At 39.5% G+C, this 24,627-nt stretch overlaps 1 protein-coding gene and 2 non-coding genes across 3 annotated transcripts; 1 reads left to right on the top strand and 2 right to left on the bottom strand.

Annotated features, from left to right (window-relative positions):
* Positions 1 to 235: 235 nt before the first annotated feature.
* Positions 236 to 308, bottom strand: trnaf-gaa (transfer RNA phenylalanine (anticodon GAA)). Its single transcript has one exon. It is a non-coding gene; the product is annotated as a tRNA-Phe (tRNA).
* Positions 309 to 4,039: 3,731 nt separating this feature from the next.
* Positions 4,040 to 4,111, bottom strand: trnae-cuc (transfer RNA glutamic acid (anticodon CUC)). Its single transcript has one exon. It is a non-coding gene; the product is annotated as a tRNA-Glu (tRNA).
* A 10,544-nt stretch (positions 4,112 to 14,655) lies between these two features.
* Positions 14,656 to 24,332, top strand: LOC133545134 (gastrula zinc finger protein XlCGF57.1-like). Its single transcript, XM_061890489.1, has 2 exons — positions 14,656 to 15,109; positions 22,020 to 24,332. The coding sequence occupies exons 1-2, from the start codon at positions 14,983 to 14,985 to the stop codon at positions 23,654 to 23,656; spliced, it is 1,764 nt and encodes a 587-aa protein (XP_061746473.1). The 5' UTR covers positions 14,656 to 14,982; the 3' UTR covers positions 23,657 to 24,332.
* Positions 24,333 to 24,627: the final 295 nt, after the last annotated feature.

Genomic DNA, 24,627 nt, shown 5'->3' with positions numbered 1-24,627 from the left:
TGTGTTTGAAACTGCCCAATGTAAGGGTCAGTTAAAGACCAAACATTGGCTTAAGGAATGTTACACTGTCAAACCACGTAATGGTTGTCCAAATTGAAAATGGAGGAAAGGTTTGTAACAACTGTTGCTAGGATTCCACCAGCAAGGCTGGCAGGTCAGGGAGACCATTTCAATATTGTAAGAGCCACAGAAGGCTTATTAGTAATAAGAATTGATTGAGAAGTTCACAGAGTTGTGCTGAAACCCGGGGTCGAAACAGGGACCTTCAGATCTTCAGTCTGCCGCTGTCCCAACTGAGCTACTTCAGCTCTATTTTGGTATACTTATCCAAATGTAACCAAGGTCTGCCCTATTGGTGACTTTTGAGTGGTGGAAGGAGGCCTTTTCAGGGGGTCTCAAAGCCGAGTCTAAAGAATGTCTTACACTCCATGACTGAGCATTTCAGGGTCTCTAAAAAATGTACCAAAATGCTTTTGAAGAATGTTTTACTATTGAGAATTTTATGATTATTGCAAACATTCGGCAGATTTTTCAGAAATTTTCAAAAGTTCTTAGGGGGCTAATAATTAAGTCTTCAGCTGTAAAATAACTATGCTTAAAAAAAGCAGTTTAAAGGGTAAAGTGCCATGACCCAGATTTGAACCGGGGTTGCTGCGGCCACAACAAAGAGTACTAACCACTATACGATCACAGGTGTATTACCCGCCCTGATTGATAATGTGTTTGCTCCCCTGATGTCTAATGTTGAACGATCTATTAAAGCGACATTCTGTTTGAACGACATCATGGAACTGAATCTCATTGGTATGGTTTCCTGTGGACGGGACTCTCGCTGCTGTCTTGGATCCGCTTTGAACTGAACTCTCACGGCTGGGTTGGATCCACTATGGATTGAACTTTCACAGAATCATGTTAGACCCGCCCGACATCCAAATCCATTGCTTTCGGTCCCCTAGTGGGGGGGTGCCCACATATGTGGTCCTCTCCAAGGTTCTCATACTCATCATTGTCACCGACGTTCCACTGAGTGTGAGTTCTCCTTGCCCACTGGGTGTGAGTTTTCCTTGCCCTTATGTGGGTTCTTCCGAGGATGTCGTAGTGGTTTGTGCAGCCCTTTCAGACACTTGTGATTTAGGGCTATATAAATAAACATTGATTGATTGATTGAGTTACATGGACTTGGTGAGTGTCACTGTCAGGTGAATAAATCAATATATCGTCAAGGTAGACATTCACAAGATGGTCCAGGAAGTCTCTTAGAACTTCAGTGATAATGGCTTGGAACACAGCGGGAGCATTGGTGAGTCCAAGGGCATGACCCTGTATTCATAGTGGCCACTGTGTGTGTTGAATCCGGTCTTCCACTCGTCTCCCTCTCTAATTCAAACCAGATGGTAGCGTTGCGTTGATCCAGTTTGGTGAATATTTTGACCTGTTGGAGTTGGTCGAAGACAGAAGACATGAGGGGAAGAGGGTAACGGTTCTTGATGGTAATGTCATTCAGTGGGCTGTAATTAATGCAGGGTTTTAACGACCCATATTTCTTCTTCACAAAGAAGTACCTTGCTCCTGCTGGCGATGATGACGGGCAAATCAAGCCAGCTTCTTGTGATGCCGATATGTAATTGTTCATGGCAGTCCTTTCTGGACCAGCGACGGAGTACAGACGCCCCTTGGGAATAGTGGCACCGGGAAGCAGGTCGATGGCACAGTCGTAGGATTGGTGGGGCGGAAGTGACAGGGCTTTTGTCTTGCTGAAGACTTGTCGCAGGTGGTGATAACAAGAAGGAACAGACTTCAGGTCCAGAAATTTAGAGTCTGTGGCAGAATTGGCAGAAAAAGGATTAATTTCCTCGACAGGTTTTCCCTGGACAGTAGAAAAAACACAGTTCTTGGTGCATTCCCTTCCCCATTCACTGATCTTCCCTGTTTTCCAGTTAACCCAAGGATTATGCTGGTACAGCCATGGAGGCCCCAAGATCAGAGAATGGGAGGGTGAAGTAGTTAAGTACGGACAAATCTTTTCCTGATGGCAGTCAATGTTCATTTGGACAGGTTAACTGATGTGTGAGATAGTGAAAAGCTCCTTACCGTTGAAAGACCTCGCCCTAATGGGTTTAGGTAGCGGTTCTGACTTGAGTCCTAGTCTCTTAACTAAACCCCAGTCCATCAGACTGGCGTCTTCCCCAGAGTCTATTAAACTGTAGATCTGTGGCCGTGAGATGCGTTATCGTGACCTTAGTGAGAGTGCCTGGCATCTGAGGTACCGCCGGAACGTGACTCGCCACCTGGGATCCCTTGGTCGGACACGAAATGACAAGATGGCCGCTCGCTCCACAGTAAAAACATCTCCCCTCCATCAGCCGCTTGCATTGCTCCTCTGGGGTCAGTTGGGCTCTCCCTAGCTGCATGGGCTCCTCCTCCAGGTCAGTGCGGAGGTGAGGACATAGCTCCGGGGGTGAACGCTGAGTGGTCGCCCCGCTAGGTGCAAAAGGATGGGTGGTTCTTTCTGCCGCAGCAGGTTCTCCTCCTCGCTGTCATTTGAGCTGGGCTAGTCGGTTGTCCATCCGGATGGCGAGTGCGATGAGGGCATCTAGGTTGTCTGGTAGGTTGGGGACGGCATGGCGAAGTTGGTGGAGTGGCCCTGCCAGAAATTTGAGGGTTACTGGTTAAATCTCCACCTTCTACCATCCCAGTCACGTCCGTTGTGTCCTTGGGCAAGACACTTCACCCTTGCTCCTGATGGGTCCTGGTGAGCGCCTTGCATGGCAGCTCCCACCGTCAGTGTGTGAATGTGTGAGTGAATGGGCGAATGTGGAAATACTGTCAAAGCACTTTGGGCTCCTTAAAAAGGGATAGAAAAGCGCTATGCAAGTACAACCCATTTACCGTTTAGGTCTAAGGGAACAAGGAGGTCCTGATTAGAAGCTCCGAATCCCTTCAGAAAGACTTCATAGAGGGCCCTGTCTTCCCACCCGCTTTCTGCTGCTAGCGTGCGGAAGCGGGTGCTGTAGTCGCACACAGTGCCGCTACCCTGCTTTAAATTGCTTAACTCTTGTGCCTTCTCTGCTGGAGGACACCGGGTCAAAAGTTTTGGTTAAAGCAGCTTGAAAGTCTGTGAATGAGTGGCAGAGTGAAGAGTTCGCCCCCACTCGGCAGAAGCCCAAAATCTATACTTGATACATGAGAGTAACAAAAGATACAGTGGTTGGTTGGTTGATTGATTGATTGATTGATTGTTCAACCTTGAGCAGTGACCACAGTATCCTCTGAAAATTGGGATGTGTGGACCCGGATATACTGCACAGTCCTACAGATATTATAGTGCTTAACTACCGTTTGTTGCATTCCTCAAAATTAGGATGCATAACAAGTTTTCAAAAAGGAAAAATTGTTTATTAGAGTCAGTGACTCAAATTCAGTTTTGCGGATGAATTTGAAACCAAGAATTAATGTAAAAGATTGGATGGGATTTGAACCTTTTCTTACCGACACATTTGTCAACATTTAATATTTTTAAGTCTACAGTGTCGGTACTTCTACTGTTGGAAGTTCAGTTCTGCAAAAGAAACAAACGCCTCTACTTTGGGGTGCATTAGTTCTATTTGACAAGGACAAATTATTTTCGCCTCAGGAAACAGACAAGTTTCTCACCAGAAAAACATCCATCCATCCATTTTCTACTGCTTGTCCCTAAGCGATGGTATTTAACTCTACGTCTCCATAAAGCTAGTGAGCATATACAGTTAGCAGAGTGGCGCAGCAGATGTGTGCTGCCCCCATAATCCAAAGGTTGATAGATCGAATCTATCCTCTCTCTTGAGTGTTTAAGGTGAAAGGAATCCGCGAGGCTCCACTTACACTGTTGGTTTTCACGTCATGATAAGAACACCCATTGTGCAGACTTCACACCGAAGAATAGTCTAACAATTTTCCTGTTGCCTTTTTTGAAAATGTCGATCTTAATGTTCTGCATCTAATGAGCATAAACATGAGATGGAAAATAAATTGAACTTCTCCCAGACAGGGTTGTTAGTGTTTCCCTGACCGGGAATTGAATCCGGGCCGCGGCGGTGAGAGCGCCGAATCCTATCCACTAGACCACCAGGGAGATGACAGCTAATCCAGACACTTGCCTTCTGGCTGCCTTTTTGACGGATGCACGAAGCCCCCACACCATGTCAGTTGTACAAAGTCAGAAATGTGTTTTGCAAAAGTCTTTGTGCGGAAACTTTTGTGTCTTAGGAAACTCCTGCAGGAATATGGACTTGGGCTTTGAATAAGTATACAACTCTAACAAGAGCGAACAGACGTTCCTTTCTCATGTCCTCTTTTGACTCCTTGGTGTAGTCTGCGTTGAGGTTGAGGTTGTTATTTCCACACAATGTCACCAGACAGGCCATCTCCCTCCTGCAAGTCGCTCTGTGCCGACCAGCGATACGTCACTGCGGTGTGATCCGAATACAGGAACAAATACTGAATGTCTACGGTAGGGGTGCAGATTTTCAGAAGACAGGTTGACAAAAACATACATATCCACCTTTTAGCCATACCAAGTCAATGAAACAAAACTGTCCTTTGCTATATTGAATAATTGATGTTGAGGATGAATACATTTTTGCATTTTTGTTTCTGGCACAGATACCATGGACCTTTCTGAATCCACTTCAGTTTTGGAAAGTCTACCTTTTTCACTATTATGGGGCTTCATCCTTATAACTGTGTGGGAAAGTCAGACCAAAAGCCTTTGTAATCTGCATACGTAAAAAAATTATTTAGGTGATAAAACATGGCATATTTACACTTTCACTCATTTTATGTTGCATTTGGACTGCTGCACACATTCTCGCCCCGGGTTGTGTTCTTTTTCAATCAATCAATCAATGTACTTTATTTCGGCAATCTTCACATAAAACAAAGAACAACAACAAGAAAAAAAAAAAAAAAAAAAAAAACACTCATTTGAACAATGATTGAGCCGAAAGGGTGTAGGTTGAAGCAACGCTTATATAAACCTACCCCATCACAACAAGAACAAGGTTCAAAATATATAAAATCTAAAACATGCTTCACTTATATTACTTTTTTTTTAAACAATATATAAGCAACATATATGTAGCACACGTCTCATATACACAGTTTAACATTTAAATCAAACATATACATTTGTACACTTATATAAATATATATATATATATATATATATATATATATATATATATATATATATATTATATATATTATATATACACAATTTATTTAAATTCCATATAAAGTGGTAATATATACATTTTAATATAACCTATATGTATAATTATGAAATCATAAATTGTATTTATATACATATTATATATTATTGTCTTTCTAAAACAATGTTTGCTCTTCTTTCCTATATTTACTAATGATAAATAATTTAAAACGCTTTTTAAACTGGTTCATGTTGGTGCTGTGTTTTATTTCATCCTTTAAACAGTTCCATATTTTAACCCCTGCTATTGTTATACTCATTCGTTTCTGCGTTGTTCTACAATATTGGATCTTAAAAAGTAGTTCTCCTCTTAAATTATAATTCCCTTCTCTCTGTAAAAATCTTCTCTGTAACCCTGTTGGAAGTGAATCTTTACTTGCTTTATAAATCATTTGGGCAGTCTTGAGTTGGATGAGATCTGGTAGTTTTAAATCAAATGTTTTTATAAATAATCCATTAGTGTGTTCTCGGGGTCCTGTGTTATGTATCAGTCTGATGGCCCTTTTTTGCATTATGAATAGTGGTTGGATGTTCGTCCTGTATGTATTTCCCCAAACTTCTAGACAGTAACTCAAATACGGTAAAACAAGTGTACAATAAAGAGTGTGTAATGTTTTTGGATTAAGAATGTGACTTGTTTTACCCAGGACAGCAATACTTCTGGCAAACTTCCCTTTGATGTATGTAATGTGTGACTTCCAGCAGATCCTGTGGTCCAAGATCACACCCAAAAATTTGATTTTGTTTACTCTTTCTATACCAACATTGTGTATATATAATTTTACATCTATATCATTTATCTTATTTCCAAATAACATAAAGTTAGTTTTATTTAGGTTTAATGATAATTTATTAGCATCAAACCATTTTTTTAGTTTACACATCTCCATGGTGACGGTCCTCAGGAGCTGCTGCAAGTCCACATCAGAACAGAGTACATTGGTGTCATCCGCAAATAACACATATTTAAGGTTTTCAGTTACTTTACAAATATCATTTATATACGTGATGAACATCTTGGGCCCTAAGACTGACCCCTGTGGCACCCCACATTTAATATTCAACCAACATGATTTTTTTTTGTGATATCTGTACAAACTGCTTTCTATCAGATAAATAACTTTTTATCCATTCCAGAACAATACCCCTAAAACCATATTTTTCCATTTTTCTAATAAGAATACTATGGTCTACTGTATCAAAAGCCTTCTTAAGATCTAAGAATACTCCTATTGTATATTTATTTTTATCAATACTATCAGTTATTTCTTCAATTAAATCTGTTAATGCTTGTGCTGTTGATCGATTATTCCTGAAACCATACTGCCTATCTGTTAATAATTCATTTTTTTCTACAAAGCCATCGAATCTATTTATAAATATTTTTTCTAATATTTTGGACAACTGTGGTAATATTGAGATTGGTCTGTAGTTTGTGAATAAGTGTCCGTCTCCCGCTTTGTGAATAGGGACAACTTTTGCAATTTTCATTAGTTGAGGAAATACTCCCATTTCAAATGAAAGGTTAAATAGATACGCTAATGGAGCACTAATTCCATCTATCACATACTTTAAAGTTTGCATGTCTATATCATCCACATCTTTGCTTGTTTTGTTCTTAAAACTTTTGACTATGTCCCTGATTTCTCTTTCTACTACTGGTTTTAAAAACATTGTTTTAGGGTTTGGGTTGATATAAACTGCTGCATCTATTTTTGTCCCTTCTACCGTTATCTCTTCTGCTAGTTTCGGTCCAATATTTATAAAATAATCATTAAATGTATTTACTATCACCTCCTTATCCTTAATCATGTTGTTATTTTCCATAAAGTATGGTGGGTATTGATTATCATCATTTTTATTTCTAATAATACCATTTAATATTTTCCATACACCTCTTATATTATTCTTGTTATATTCCAGTTTAGTTATATAATAATATTTTTTACACATTCTGATTATATTGATTAGTTTATTTTTATATTTTTTATATTTATTTTCATTTACTAAAGTTCTATTTTTTATAAATTCCTTATATAAAATATTATTTTTTTTACAGGCATTTTGGAGTCCTTTAGTCATCCACGGTTTAAACTCGCCGTACTTTGACTTCCTTTTATAATTTACTACTGGACAATTTCCATCATATAGTATTTTAAATGTGTTTAAGAATTCTTCATAAGCTGTATTAACTTCTTTTTTATCATAAATAGTATTCCAATTTTGCTTTTGTAGTTCATTCTTGAATTTGTTGAGCGTTTTCTCTGTTATGATTCTTTTATAGACAGTTTCACATTCATTCTTGATTTTAATTTTACTGGCACAGTTGTAGACCACAAAGACTGGGAGATGATCACTTATATCATTTATCAAGATTCCACATATTAGGTTGTCATCCATTATATTGGTAAATATATTGTCAATTAGGGTGGCACTATGTGATGTGATTCTTGTTGGTTTATTTATCAAAGATATCAAACTCATACTGTGCATTGTGTCTATAAATTCAGCTGTTTCTCTATTGCTACTTGTATGTATTAAGTCAATGTTAAAGTCTCCACTAATACATATTTCTTTGTTATTCAATTTATAAAATAATCCTTCCATAGCTTTGGTGAAGGTTTCTATTTTGGATCCCGGAGTTCTATCTATACAACTAACTAGGATATTTTTTCTTCCTTCTCTTATAATCTCTACCGTTATACATTCCATTACTTGTTCAATGATAGATGTCATATTTTCAACTTTAATAAAGTTTAGATTTTTATCAATATAGAGTGCTACTCCTCCTCCCTTTTTATCTATTCTATCCAAATGCACAAATTCATATCCATTCAGACCAAAATCTACACTTTTTTCTTGAGTTATCCAAGTTTCTGATATTGCTATAATGCTAAAAGGTTTTACAAATTGACTTAAAAATTCCTTTATATGGTGAAAGTTTGCAGACAGACTTCTACTATTAATATGTATAATTGTTAATTGGCTACTTAATTTCATACTGTCATTATATTGTTCATCTGTATAATATTTGCAATTCATTGTTATGCCATTGAAGACATTTTTTTCAGGGTCTATATCGTTTTCAAACATAGTGCAAAGTTCATATTTCACTCATTCATTTGCTGTTATATTAACATTCAATTACCAAGTTGGCAACATGATTTTTGGTTTCATCATTTGTACTTTTCAAGCTCCCCCATTTCTCTGATTACTAGAACCTTTGCTTCTTCAGGCGTGCCCTGTAGTTTTATCCAGACTTTGCAATTCCGTGTCCACGTGTACTGAATTTTCACTTGTTTCCTTAGGGCCCTAGTCTGTCTTGCTATGTCCGAGTTTTTTTTTGTTAAGTGCTCATTAATGTACACTGAGGTACCTCTTAACTTTTTAGACTGTCTCAAAAGATCAGTTTTTACTTTCCTGTTCGTAAACCTTATAATAATTGCTTGTTTTGCCAAGTTATCCCTTCGAGGGAGGGTATGACAGGCAGAGATAGCATTACTGTCTATTTCAATGTTCTTAGACTGAAAAAACTGCAGGACCTGTTGCTCCAGGTTTTCTATCTCCGTTGTGGCCTCATCCCCACCATTCTGTTCACCTGCAGTTGCTCGAGCATATGAGCGGTGTTTGGTGTTCAAGCCACTGACAATCACATCATCCATTCTTGTGTATTGTTCAAGTTCATCAACAGGTCTTTCCAATATTTTAATTGATTTGTCTTTTTCTACAATTATTTTTTTTAGCTCTCTAACTTCCTCCACTAGTTGACTAAGTGCAGTTTGTTGGTTTGCCACTCTGGACAACTCTTCAGACATAAAGTTAAGCGAGAGTTTTATTTCTTCCAGCTCGTCAACCTGTGCCTTCCTAAGAAGCATTGTTACTGTTGGTAGTTTAACCTTGGAGTACCTTGATCAGTAGGCTTTATGGCAGTCTGCTTGATCTGTTGGTGGTAGGTGCTGCTGTACTGGAGTTGGAGAAATTGATGTTAGTGAATGCTTGCTAATTCCTCAGGGCAGCAGCAGCAGCAGAGTGTTAGCCTCCTCAGGGCAGCAGCAGCAGCAGCAGTGTTAGCCTCCTCAGGGCAGCAGCAGCCGCAGCAGCAGTAGCAGTAGCAGTGTTAGCCTCCTCAGGGCAGCAGCAGCAGCAGCAGCAGAGTGTTAGCCTCCTCAGGGCAGCAGCAGCAGAGTGTTAGCCTCCTCAGGGCAGCAGCAGCAGCAGAGTGTTAGCCTCCTCAGGGCAGCAGCAGCAGAGTGTTAGCCTCCTCAGGGCAGCAGCAGCAGAGTGTTAGCCTCCTCAGGGCAGCAGCAGCAGCAGCAGTGTTAGCCTCTTCAGGGCAGCAGCAGCAGCAGAGTGTTAGCCTCCTCACATTCCTAGCGTAAAGAACTCTCAAGCTAATGTTTTGGCCTGATTTCCACAAGTTTTCCTGAGCATTCCAAATGAGGACCAAGCTAGATCTAATTGCTTAGGTCAGGAAAGAAACAAGTGGGTTACCAGAACAGAAATGGCTGTGGTGGGATTTGAACCCACGCCTCCTGAGAGACTACAGCCTAAACCCAGCGCCTTAGACCACTCGGCCACAAAACCACTTAAATGTGTTTTAGATAAATTTATCGGCATTATGAGACGGCAAACATGACATGGCATCACTTTGGTTGTGGCGTGGCAGGGATAGGCTTGGATTTTTTGCTTGTCCTTTAGAAAACACGAGAAAATGCAGTCCTCGTGAGTATAGTGGACAGTATCTCCGCCTGTCACATGGGAGACCAGGGTTCGATTCCCTGACGGGGAGGTGATTTTGGTTCCTCTTATTTTCATCAGTAAACATCTTCTTCAACCTTGAGCAGTGACCACAGTATCCCTCTCTGAAAATTGTATCAATCAATCAATGTTTTTTTATGTAGCCCTAAATCACAAGTGTCTCAAAGGGCTGCACAAGCCACAACAACATCCGTGGTACAGAGCCCACATACTGGCAAGGAAAAACTCACCCCCGTGGGACATTGGTGACAGTGACTATAAGAAACCTTGGAGAGGACCACCTATGTGGGGAGACCGAAAGAAATGGATGTCGAGCGGGTCTAACATGATATTATGAAATTCCAGTCCATAGTGGATCCAACATAACAGTGAGAGTTCAGTCCATAGTGGATCCAATATAGTAGGGAGAGTCCTGTAATGTTGTATTGCTTGGACCGAAAGATACTGCACAGTCCTACAGATATTAAAGTACTTTACTACCGTTTTTTGCATTCCTCGAAATTAGGATACATAACAAAATATCAAAAAGGGAAAATTGTTTATTAGAGTTAGTGACTCAAATTCAGTGTTGCGGATAAATGATCCCTAGTGTGTGAATGAGTGTGAATGTTGTCTGTCTATCTGTGTTGGCCCTGCGATGACGTAGCGACTTGTCCAGGGTCTACCCTGCCTTACCCTCGATTGTGGCTGAGATAGGCACCAGCGCCCCCCGCGACTTCATATGGAATAAGCATTAGAAAATGGATGGATGGAAGAGATTAATTTGAAACCAACAATATATGTAAAAGATTAGAAGGGATTTGAACCTTTTCTTATTGACAAGTTTGTCAGCATTTAATCTTTTTAAGTCCACAGTGTCGGTACCTCTACTGTTGGAAGTCCAGTTCTGCGGAAGAAACAAACACCTCTACTTTGGGGTGCATTAGTTCTATTTGACAACGACAAATTATTTGTCTCAGAAAACAGACAGGTTTCTCACAAGGAAAACATCAATCAATTTTCTACTGCTTGTCCCTAAGCAATAATATTTCAATCTACGCCTCCATAAAGCTAGGAAGCACATACAGTTAGCAGAGTGGCGCAGCGGAAGCATGCTGGCCCCATAACCCAGAGGTCGATAGATAGAAGCTATTCTCTGCCATCTTGAGTGTTTTATGTGAAAGGTATTTGCTAGGTTCCACTTACACTCTTTGTTTTTAATGTGACCTCATTTTCAACCTCATCATTTTGAGAATACATAAACCTGTCAACTTTGTTAATAAAACCATCAAAATTCAACATGTTTGCTTTGTACCATGTCTCATGTTTAGTATACTCATCATCTGGCAACAGAGACAACAACGTTTTTTGCACCTTTCTGGTTGCATGATATAAATCCATAAACCTGCTAAATTCCTCCTTTAGGGCTGCAGAGCTGGCACTGAGCGCCAGGACGGACAGACTTTGCGGTGTCTTGGCTGGATGAGCAGGTATAGGACACCTCGGTCTACTTGGACGTGTCCTCACTCATCCAGCGGACTGGACACTGGACGAGAGTTGGTTGGCGATCGAGAGTGGAGTCCACTCTCTTTGTTGGGTCTGCTCCTGTCTCTGCCCATGCTCTCTCCACCCCAGCGGACGACGGTGTGGAACATCGTAGAAGCCACCACAGTGTATATTTTTATTTTACTTTTTATTCGTTGCTGTATGTAGAAGTGGCTGGTTGCATCAGCTCTGCTACTTTAATGTCTTTCATGTCCTTTGATGTTTCCCTCTTACATTAGTGTAAGAGGGATGTGTACTATGGCTATGAGTTAGTTTTTTTTCCCTTGGCCTCAGTCTGGACCCCCTCTCCAGGGGCCAAGGCTTACACAGATTTTTTTCATTTTAATCTTTTATTTTTTCTCCCATCCCCCACACTTGTTTACCTGTATCTCACCTTTTTTTGTAAGGGCCGCCGGAAGTTGGCAGAACCGTCAGCGATCCTGTTCTGTCTCCCTGTAATGTTTGTCTGATCTTGAATTGGATTGTGCTGAAAATTTTAATTTCCCCCACGGGGATTAATTAAGTATGTCTGATTCTGATTCTGATAGCTCATGTGAACGTGTTTCGTCATTTAACGCGACAATGACCCCCTCTTTTAGCGTTGAGTCTTTGCAACTTTGATTATCTTTCTCCCAGCAAACTTTCAATTTTGTGACCTAGGGCCTTAGGTTTCATTTTTACCACACGTTTTTTCCCCCTCAACCCCTTGCCCATCATTGTCACGTTGAGCCACACTGTCCTCCTGTGGCTGTTTATGTTCGTCAGCGCAGGTGTGTGCTCCCTCCTCCATTTGGAAAAGTCAACCCACGCGCAAGTCAAGTCAAATAGTCACCAATGCTTTGGATTTGTCAATATTTGTGTGCACACATTTTAACAATGGCAATTTTTGTATTAATGTTGCTTCCCTATAAACAACTCCCGTTCCAGTGAGGCAGTTTTTGACTTAATGTAGCGGTAAAGTCTTGAACTATTACTGGTACTGGTTGCCAAATATAAATGAAGCAAGTTCAGACGTTTGCAGCAAGCTAATAATTGATGTCCAGAATTGTGCCCATGTTTAACAAAAATATTTATTATCATAAAGTCTCGTTATAAAACTCACTTTGTAACAAAAAACGGAAAATACAAATACTAGCCTGGCACAGTCAAAAACTGTTGAGCCTCCTCAGCAACACCTGAGCAGGATCCCAGCGCCTCCCTAAGTAGACTGGCACTTGGCCTTGAGCCAACCCCTTACAGTGACGTCATGAATTTGACAGACAGAAAGAGTATATGGCTCTAACAACTGTCATCTAGTGTATTGGACTTGCAAGTGTAAATAAACCTTGTAAATGATAATGTGAGGGTTTCAGGGAGAAGGAGACGGCACAGAGACTGGGAAAAGCTTATAGCCTGGGGCGTCTTTATTTTAACAAGGAGATATCTAATGCTGTATGTATGTATGTATGTATATATATATATATATATATAATAATATTTCAATATAATTTATATATTATTTGATATATTATACAAAACTACATTATATAATATTATTCTATATGTATATTCATATATATATATATATATATATATATACATATATATATATGTGTGTGTATGTCAAATCTGATGTGTATGTAACAAAGATGAAATAGGTGCAAGACTATGTGTGGAATTTAACGGGAGGTGTTATTTACCGCAAGTGTTGGAGGTGCGTGTTGAGTGGAGCTGAGCTGTGAGGCGCGGGCAAGGCAGGTAGTTAGGTAACTCCAAGGCGGAAGTGTGGTCGAGAGGCAGGAGAGAGTCATCGTTTGTCCGGGGGCGAGCAAGGGGTCGAAAACCAGAGGAAGACAAGGGGAATCCAAAAAGCACACGACACACAGCGTGGCTCGGGAATGCACACAGGGAGCTGCGGGGTGAGGAAAGACACGACAATTAACGCAGGGAAAAAGACACAGAGATCAGGATCGAAAATTCAACTAGGATGCTGGAGACGAGCTTACGGTACATTTGCTACGTTCTGGTAAAGGATCACTGGTGGCGGGGGTTCTTGTAGTCCTCTCTTTCATTAGTGCCGGCTGCGTTGATTATAGATGGAGCGCAGCTGCCGGCCGCGGCTTGAGTGACATGCGCGCGGTCAGAGGCGCGCCGGATGACGCGCGCAGCGCGGCTCCCGACAGATTGCGCACGTGTGTGTCCGAGCCGTGACAGATAATATGATAATAATAAACAAGATGTAATTAAATGACAACAGTTATCATTACAGTATCATTTTAAATGTTGCAATAAAAAATTAGATTTATTATCACAAACAATATTTTTACCACTCACAAAAGACCCAAAAAGTGGGAACGTTGAGAACAGGTATCGATTTCGGGGTACCGGAATCGGTGCCGTATCGGTTGAAAAGTGAACGGTACCCATCCCTACCAGCAAGTGTTGTTGTACTGGAAACTAATTTACAATTAGTTACAATCAATTTTCATCACACACAATACTCCACTATGGAATTGTTGTTATATTAAAATGAGAAACAAATCCATCTTTGTACAGCAATGGTTTGAAAAAGGCATTTGTTCGCTGATGCACTTCTTGAGTGATAAAAGTATTTTATTATTTGAAGACATCATTAAGTACGATCTGCAAATAGGAAAAATAAAAAAAACAATATATATAAAGACTTTCGTTCAAGATATTCTAATTACAGCATTTTAAGTGTTTCTATTATTTACTATTTCTTCTTTACTGTATTTTCTGTGGAACAAAACAAATAGTCATAACTTGAAAGCTTCCAGTCTTCCAAACACAAAGGAATTCATTTAATAAGAAAAAGGCGGAATTGACTCCTAAAATGTATATTTAGGATGGTTTGCAATATAAATTATTCATTTAAATTCTCAGAATTCTGAAATAAATAAATTATTATAAAATAGTAAAACATCACTTTATTTTCCATTTAGGTCTGCTGAACACATCTTTCAGATTTGTGTACAGTTCTGTGCAGTTTCATAATGAACACCGTATTTTTAATAACGTTTGTTTTGTATGTAATGGTTTATGATGACAGTGTTATTGAAATACAGATGACACAAAAGAACCATGGTAAGTAAGTGTGGCAAAACAAGTTGGCGGAAGTGACGTCAGGTACGCGCATGCGTGGACCGATCGGGTGATATAGCAAGATGGTGTCTGGCGGAGAAGTCCTAAACGCGGGCATTATATTTCTGTATTCTTACATATATGTTGTTTAATAGAGTACACACGGTTAATAATTGTTTGTAGCCGGATACATTAGTCTGAGCGCACTTTGACACTTCTCCTGTTTGATAGCTTCACTTAAGGTAGCTCGCAGCTAGTTTAGCTGGCTAGTTAGCTTAGCTTGTTAGCTGCTAACAAAGAGAGGCGGAAGTTATTTAAACATCGCTAAGTAGGGAACTAATGTGAGTGTAAAGTGTTGTGATTGTGTGAAAATGTGCGAAAGAACGACAGCAAAGTATGAGGAGGAACTGTGTCCAACAAAAGCGGAGAAGGAGCAACAACATCAACTACTGGATGTTTATTATAAGAAACATCATCAAGTTGTGTTACACAGAACAGGTTTGTTTACTTCTTACTCTCACATCTTTACTAACTTTATGTGTGATTATTAACACTATTTTTAAATATATTGTGTATAAGAAATTTGGTTGTGTTGTGAGGATGATGTACATACATTCGTGGTCAAAAGTTTACATACACTTGTAGAGAACATAATGTCATGGCTGTCTTGATTTTCCAATACTTTCTACAACTCTTATTGTTTTGTGATAGAGTCATTGGAGCACATACTTGTTGGTCACAAAAACATTAATTAAGTTTGGTTCTTTTATGAATTTGTTATGGGTCTACTGAAAATGTGACCAAATCAGCTGGGTCAAAAGTATATATACATCAATGTTATGTGCAGTATTTACATCAAAGGTGGTTAAGGAATGGCTAAATCAGGCTTGAATTAAGGTTTCAGAATGGCCTTCCCGAAGTCCTGACTTAAACTTGTGGACAATGCTGAAGAAATGAGTCCATGTCAGAAAACCAACAAATTTAGCTGACCTTCACCAATTTCGTCAAGAGGAGTGGTCAAAAAATTCTAACTGAAGCTTCCCAGAAGCTTGTGGATGGCTACCAAAAGTGCCCTATTGCAGTGAAACTTGCCAAGGGACATGTAACCAAATATTAACATTGCTGAATGTATACCTTTCACCCAGGAGATTTGGTCACATTTTCAGTCAACCCATAATACATTCATAAAAGAACCAAACTTCCTGAATGTTTTTTGTGACCAACGAGTATGTGCTCCAATCACTCTATCACAAAAAAATAAGAGTTGTAGAAATTATTGGAAATGTAAAACAGCCATGATATTATTCTCTTTACAAGTGTATGTAAAATTTTTATCACGACTGTATATACATCTGGTACTTGCAACCGCGTGGCTGTCCTTGTTCTGTTGAATTTAACTACCTGTAAAAATAAGTGTTCTATGCCAGTCAATTTGTAGAATAAACTTAAATCGATGCTTGTGCATATTCAGTTAAAAAAAAAAACATACCATAAATAAATATAAGCAGCAATAAAAATATACTTTAAAATGCTTCTACATATTCTATTAAAGGCACAGACAACATCCATCCATTTTTTACCGCTTGTCCCTTTCGGGTCGCGAAGGGTGCAGGAGCCTATCTCCGCTCCATTCGGGTGGAAGGCGGGGTACAGCCTGGACAAGTTGCCTCCTCATCACAGGGCAAACACAGATAGACAGACAACATTCACACTCACATTCAAACACTAGGGCCCATTTAGTGTTGCCAATCAACCTATCACCAGGTGCATGTTTTTGGAGGTGTGAGGAAGCCAGAGTACCTGGAGGGAACCCACTCACTCAGGGGTAGAACATGCAAACTTCACACAGAAAGATCCTGAGCCCAGGACGGAACCCAGGACCTTCATATTGTGAGGCACAGATACCAGTGTTTCCATATATAGGATTTGTATCTAACAGAACTACACCTAGGATTGGTTATCTGTATATTAAAACCATTCTCGGGCCCCTGCAGTCTACATATAAACTTAAAACATCATTTTTTTCAGGGTGGCGCGGAAGGTATTTATCCCTAAATCACAAAAAAAGCTTTCTGGCACTACTACTCCTGGCCTTTCTGAGCAGGAGTCCGAGACAGTAATTATATGCAACCTAGAGTTTGTGCAAGCTCTCTTTCTTGAACCTCACCCAGAGGGGTGCTGTGTGCATAGGGGTGCAGTAAGCTCCAAACAAATACACCTTCGCAGTAATGACATGTTCTCACTAGCATATTGGCTTGGACATACAGCATTCTTCTCTGTCTAAGCATGTCAGCATCATCCTCCACCTTGTCATTGATGATAATAAGATGTTGATCCTCCTTGGTCCTACATATCATTACTCTTTGTCGAACTTGACTCCATGGTGGGAGCATATGTTAGAGGGGAACATTATCACAATTTCAGAAGGGTTAAAACCAATAAAAATCAGTTCCCAGTGGCTTATTTTATTTTTCGAAGTTTTTTTCAAAATTTTACCCATCATACAATATCCTGAAAAAAGGCATTAAAGTGCCTGATTTTCGCTATCTGTGAAGCCACCGTCCATTTTCCTGTGACGTCATCCAGTGATGCCAATACAAACAACATGGCGGATAGCACAGCAAGCTATAGCGACATTAGCTCGGATTCAGACTCGGATTTCAGTGGCTTAAGCGATTCAACAGATTACGCATGTATTGAAACGGATGGTTGGAGTATGGAGGCAGATAGCGAAAACGGAATTGAAGCAGAAACTGAAGCTATTAAGCGAATAGCTATTGACGCTATTTGGCGATCGCCTTCCAACAAACGATTGAGTGTCGCAAGATATCCATACGTCTCTGTGCCATGTCTGCCTTAGCATCGCCGGTAAAATGTGCAGACCAAACAATCGGGTTTTTCGCATCTTGTGACAATGGAGCAACTTAAATCTGTCAACTGGTAAGTGTTTGTTTGGCATTAAATGTGGGTGGAGGGAAGGGCTGGATGCAAATATAGCTACAAATGTACATACAGCTAACCTAAATAGCATGTTAGCATCGATTAGCATGCCGTGCTAATCGATGCACACTCCACGTAAGTCAACTTGAATCCGTCCCTGATCGTGTTGTTACACCCTTCGACAACACACCGACGAGGCATGATGTCTCCAACATACGGAAAACAGTCGAAAAAAAGGAAAAAAACAGCTGATTTGACTTGGTGTTTGTAATGTGTTTGAGAAAATGTCAGATTGACTACCTATGTGACGTCACGTTGTGACGTCATTGCTACGAGTCCGAATAATAGAAAGGCGTTTAATTCGCCAAAATTCACCCATTTAGAGTTCGGAAATCGGTTAAAAAATATATGGTCTTTTTTTCTGCAACATCAAGCTATATATTGACGCTTACATAGGTCTGGTGATAATGTTCCCCTTTAAGAAGCTGGTGGAACCCTGCACTACTGGGAGATATAATGGCCAAATCATCAGTGTACATAAAGTGGTTGATTAAGGTGTTCCCCATGATGCATCCTGTTCTGCATTCTCCCACTGCCTCGACAGGTCATCCATAGACAGGCTAAATCTGCCTGTTGATAGAAGCCCACCCTCCCGTACCCCATTGCCAACTCTAAAGGGAGAGGATAAACTACTCCCCCCATTTTACCTTCATAGTCTGCCTGTCGTACCAATATGCCAGAATATACCCAGAACACCCCTATGCTTCAGATTGGTGAAGAGTTTGAGATGGTTGACTGTCAAATGCCTTAGATCAGGGGTGTCAAACTCAAATACAGAGTGGGCCAAAATTAAAAACTGAACGAAGCCGTGGACCGAGGTTGAACAAATTAATCCTTTAATAGGGACCCAAACAAATTTTGCATTGAATATTGACCAAGCAAGGCTTATATAACTTTATAGTGACATGCAAAATCGAGTTTTAAATAATGATAATTAAAAAATATCAATGGCATATCAAATAAAATAAAAATACAAATTGAATGCCTCTTTTCGGCGGCGGGTTTGAGTTGGGGCGGGGTATGGCGTTAGCGGGGGTGTATAATGTAGCGTTCCTGAAGAGTTAGTGATGCAAGGGGTTCTGGGTATTTGTTCGGTTGTGTTTATGTTGTGTTACGGTGCGGATGGTCTCCCGAAATGTGTTTGCCATTCTTGTTTGCTGTGGGTTCACAGTGTGGCGTATATTTGTAACAGTGTTAAAGTTGTTTATACAGCCACCCTCAGTGTGACCTGTATGGCTGTTGACCAAGTATGCCTTGCATACACTTGTGTGTGTGTATGAGCCGCATATATTATGTGAGTGGGCCGGCACGCTGTTTGTATGAAGGAAAAGCGGACGTGGCGACATGTTGAGAACGCCAAAGGCAGTGCTTTTATGGCCCGCCCCCAATATTATTGTCCGGGTGGAATTCGGGAGGGCACTGAACTTCGGGAGTCTCCCGGGAAAATCGGTAGGGGTGGCGAATATGAGTATTAGTGGTGGATGCGGTGTTACAGCGGCGGGCCAGCTCTAATGTTAATTTGATATTGCCTAAAGGGCCAAATGAAGTTACATGGCGGGCCAAATTTGGCCCGCGGGCCAGAGTTTGACACCCATGCCTTAGATGCATCAATAAACCCTACCAACATTGTAGGGCCCTGCGCTCTGAATTTTTCTACTACTTCTTCCAACCATCCATCCATTTTCTACCGCTTATCCATAACCTTTGGTGTCGCGGGGGGCGCTGGTGCCTATCTCAGCTACAATCGGGCGGAAGGCGGTGTACACCCTGGACAAGTCGCCACCTCATCGCATTCTACTGCTGCTTTTAAAGCATAAATACACAAGTCAGTGCTGTACTTGCTCTTAAAGCCAAATTGGTTGTCTGCGGTGCAAATAAAATCCCCAACTCTGTATATTATCACACCTTCCAGTACTTTAGATAGCATGCTGGCTCGGGCAATAGGTTGATAATTGTCCATAGTCCCTACCTTACCAGCCTTGTTTTTAATGACAGCTACTAAAATAACTGCAGAATAGCAGCTGGCAGGATGCCATGTATTACCAACCTACCAATATATACCTACTGCATGTACATAAAACCTTAATGGAGGTGTTTGGATGTTTTTTAAGTTCTTTGTTGTCAGAATATATTGACTCTAATAGCCTTTATGGTTAGCAGACTTTTAAACGCATTTATTTACGATTTAGAATGCATAAAAAAGACAAAACGTGTGTTCTTGATAGGTAAAATAAAAAAAGTGTGGTTCTCTTTTAAGTGAAGTGAAGTATATTTGTTTAGCTCTTTTCTCTCGTGACTCAGAGCGCTTTACATAGTGAAACCCATTATCTAAATTACATTTAAACCACTGTGGGTGGCACTGGAAGCAGGTGGGTAAAGTACGTTGCCCAAGGACACAACGGCAGTGACTAGGATCGAACCTGGAACTGTCTAGTTGCTGGCATGGCTGCTCTGCCAAGTGAGCCACACTGGCCTCAGAATGTATTAACTTCTATCAAAATCTCGTAAAAATCGTTTATACATCCTAGAGACGTCTCAATAATTCCATTAATATTTTTATTTAGGTACTTTCTAATGTAACGTGTTTCTATCTACACATCTGTTAAAATGTAATAATTACTTATTCTGTTTTGTTCAAATGTAATTAGCACTTGTTTTGTTTTTTCATACTTTAGTTTTGGGTGATACTACAAATTTAGATATCGATCCAGTAGCAAGTAGTTGTAGAGGTAGTATCAGTCATACCAATGCGGATACTGATATTTACAATTTTCAAGATCATTGAATGAGTCATTTCAAGATCATTGAATTAGTTAATTTTTGTTCAAATCATAATCAAACAAAAACACAGGATGGTGGTGTTAAAATATCAATTAAATATTTAAATAAGGCTCTGAATTAAATCATTTGGTCTATGCCCTTAAAGTATTCCTTTTTTACTGAGTTTGTAAACGATAACAAAATTATATATAATTAGAAATATTGATCAAACCACTGTATCGACCTTATACTGATATTATACTTGGTGTTGTTACTGTCGATTTTTGCAATGATCGGTCCACATTTGTATAAATTTAAGAGCTTTAGCAGGGTTACTGTGGGTCATTAAAAAGCAGTAAAAGTCATTGAAGGCCTAAATTAAGGCCTTAAATGGTATTAAAAAGCATTAAATACGATTTCCAGAGGCATTAAAATATTCATGCAATCGTAGGCCGGGACCGATACAAATGAAAATAAACCTAATAGCTTAATTCTAGCTGTCATCAATATATTGCTATGTCAGTGTGTTTCCTTCTTGGTCTGTGGATTTTAAACTGGACTTAGAGGTCTCACTCTGTGCATCGCTCTCAGCACCTGAGCATGTTTATTCCACAGTAGACTTACGTGAACAAAGGGAGCCTCTTGTCACTCATTCACAATCTTTTTTTCGGCTACTTGCAATTCTCCTCCACATGTTTTCCTGTGTGCAGTAGTGTTAGCGACACTCACTTTAATGTTGGAGATGGAAATAGACATTTTAATACAACGCCGTAATACAGGCCCCCATATAACTGCCCAGGATATGCCTGTTTTATGATTCTTTAATTTTGAACCTTTTAGAATCAGCATGTTTTCGTTCATTTGTGTCAGGGATGTGAAATTAGGTCTGAAAACCTTTTGACAAGTTGCCTTCATGTCCATTAGGACTTTTCAAAGTGTAAAATACAATCCGCCTCAAACTGAAGATTTTACTTTGAGAATAAACTACATCATTTATTTTGTGTTCATGCATGACTTCCTGTCCCACACAAGCAGATTTTAGCTCAATTAAACCGCCTTGTTGTGGCAACCGCTAAATGTAGAAGCCAGGTGGTGGAAACTGACACATTGACTTGAAAACAAAAAACGTAACGAGTCGGTCGCCATGGCGCCGCCGTTCCAGATCTAGTGGAAATCACGGTTACACTTACAAACGTTGCTTGGCGACATTAATGACGAAACCTTACTTTGGGTTCAAGGCACAAAGCAAAAGGAAATACAATTTCAAACCAAAGCACTCGCAGTGAGCAAACTCGACCACAAGATGGCGTCATAGCGGAGACAACAATACAGAATACAGATTTACACTGTAAACGATCTAATCTTTTTTCAAGTTTATACATCAGTAGCTGACATTAAAATCACAGGGGGCGCTGGAGTCTATCCCAGTTGCACTCTGGCAGCACGAAATTTATGGCAATATACATTTTAGGCCATATTGCCCACCCCTTGTCAAAAGTGGTCTTATTTTCCTGTGGATAATGTTGTAAAGAGCAGTGTGTTTGTTTTCAGGCCAATTTATATGATACCTTGTTTTGTTAATTTCATGTGAACTTACGAAGTGAATCTGGACATTTCTCAAGCATGTTTGTCATTTTGTGTCCTGCAGATGTCTGTGAAGAAGAACTTCTGTCTGAAAAACAGGAGTGTAGCTTCAAGATGGTGAAGGAAGATCCTTCAAAGAGGAGGACCAGGTGCCATGGACCCTCTGGCGTCTCCTTTTCCTCTTTGACAGAGACCCTTCCCTGTAAAAAGGAAGAGGAAGACTCACTGACCCCCCACTTTAAAGAGGAAGAAGAGGAACACAGCATCAGTCAGGAGGGAGACAATCTTGAAGGATTGGTGGAGTTCCCAGTGATTTGTGTTCAAGTGAAGAGTGAAGATGATGAGGTCAGAGGTGAAAGTGAGGAGAAGAGAAAGGCGGAGGAACACAGCATCAGTCAGGAGGGTGAGCATATTGATTGGTTGGATGAGTTCCCAGTCATTGGTGTCCCTGTGAAGAGTGAAGATGATGAGGTCAAAGGTGAAAGTGAGGAGAGGGGAGAGGCGGAGCCTCCAAGCAGCAGCTCAACACAACGCATGACAACAGAAGCTGATGGAGACCACTGTGGAGGATCACAAGCAGACAAGCTCTTAGCTCCACTATCAGATAGTGAGGACACAACGTCACACTCTCCTGACACTGATGAAGACTCTAAAGATGATAAGACATGTCACACTGACAACACTCACTTCAAATGTTCTCACTGTGACCAAACATTTAAAAACCATAGTCATCTGAAAAGACACATGAGGACACACACTGGAGATAAACCTTTTTCTTGTTCAATATGTGGCTTATCTTTTACAAGGAAGGACAATATGAAAGATCACACAAGAACACATAAAGGAGAAAAACCTTTTTCATGTTCTTTGTGTGATTCGAGATATGCACGTAGTCGAGATTTGAAAAAACACCTGAAAAGACACACTGGAGAAAACCTTTTCAAGTGTTCTTTGTGTAATTCAAGTTTTGTCGAAGATGAACATTTGAAAAGACACATGAGAACTCACACTAGAGAAAAACCTTTTACCTGTTCACTTTGTAGTAAAGGTTTTGCACAAAGTCACAATTTAAAAGTACACATGAGGACACACACTGGTGAAAAACCTTTTTCCTGTTCAACCTGTGGTAAAGGTTTTACACACAATCAGAGTTTGAAAGAACACATGACAATACACAGTGGAGAAAAACCTTTTTCCTGTTCAATTTGTGGTGAAGATTTTGTACGTCGACAGTCTGTAAAAGTACACATGAGAACGCACACTGGTGAAAAACCTTTTTGTTGTTCAATCTGTGGTAAAAGTTTTACAGAAAGCCGTTGTTTGAATAGACACACAAGATCGCACACTGGTGAAAAAGCTTTTTCCTGTTCAATCTGTGGTAAAGGTTTTACAGAAAGTCAATATTTGAAAGTACACGAGAAAACACACACTGGTGAAAAACCTTTTTTCTGTTCAATCTGTGGTAAAGGTTTTACAGAAAGTCAGAATGTGAAAAGACACATGAGAACACACACTAGTGAAAAATCACATTCCTGTTCAATCTGCAACAAAAGCTTTTGTGAACGATCATACCTTGTAGCACACATTAAAACTCACACAGGAGAGAAAGTGTTGAGTTGCAGTGTGTGTGGTGAAAGATTCTCTTATAAGTACCAGTGTAAGAAACACAAGTGTGCTGGTGAGAACAGCAGCAGCAAATGAAACTGCAGAGTTTGAAATAAACTGTCAAGACTTTAATTTTGACTTTCTAACAACATCAACACATATAACATATGTGACATTGTTGTTTGCGTAACAATCTTTTTAATATGCTTCTACATTCATAGATTAGATATTTTATATTAGCGCTTTTTTCAGTCAAGTACATGCATTAATATGCAACATTGTGTATGTAAAATACACCTTGTATTAAAAATTGAAAAGAACAATTTGACTGAAAAGGTGAGAGTAAACAGTACAAGACATATTTTACATAAAATAAACATTTTATGTTTTTTATATCCACCATACAATTTTAGACGAAATAGTGTTTTTATAGGTGTTTGAAATATTGAAGTGTTACATATTTGTATTTCTAATTGTTGATAATATTATAGATTAGCACCTTTATATGATTATACATATGCACTTGTTCACATCTAAAACATCTTCTGGACCACTTCAGGAAGCATATTATTATTTACTTTATACATCATTTGAACAGTTGTCTATATTACAATTTTAAAATGTGTAACTTTACGAATAATTTTCTAGGTCTCTATAATCCATTTTATTAATCATCTTTGTTACTCTCTTTAGTAATATGTTGATAATGTTGTGATTGTTTTATATGTATGTACTCAGACCTTTATACAATAAAGAAAAATGTGAGCGAAAATGGCGGATTTTTTTTACAAACTTACATTTGTGAATTGAAAATAAAATCCCCCTTATTTATTTTTTAGGCCATGACCTTGGTAAAATAATCAGTAAGTCCAGAGAGTACTTTGGACTGCATTGTATGCTTTAATACACAATCTACTAAATTATTTTATTTTAGTCTTTAATTGTTTGTTGTTCTCTTGAACTACACAGCTAGAGGAACACGAGGGAAAATAAATCGAAAGTGGGGCCTTGAAAATGCTTTGAATCACAAGAAAGCTGCTGATTTACTTAATAATTGAAACATTTTT

This window comes from Nerophis ophidion, linkage group LG28, assembly GCF_033978795.1.
Source record: "Nerophis ophidion isolate RoL-2023_Sa linkage group LG28, RoL_Noph_v1.0, whole genome shotgun sequence".
Taxonomy (NCBI): domain Eukaryota; kingdom Metazoa; phylum Chordata; class Actinopteri; order Syngnathiformes; family Syngnathidae; genus Nerophis; species Nerophis ophidion.
Note: the sequence above shows the minus strand (reverse complement) of the source record. Positions and strands in the feature narration are given on the sequence as shown.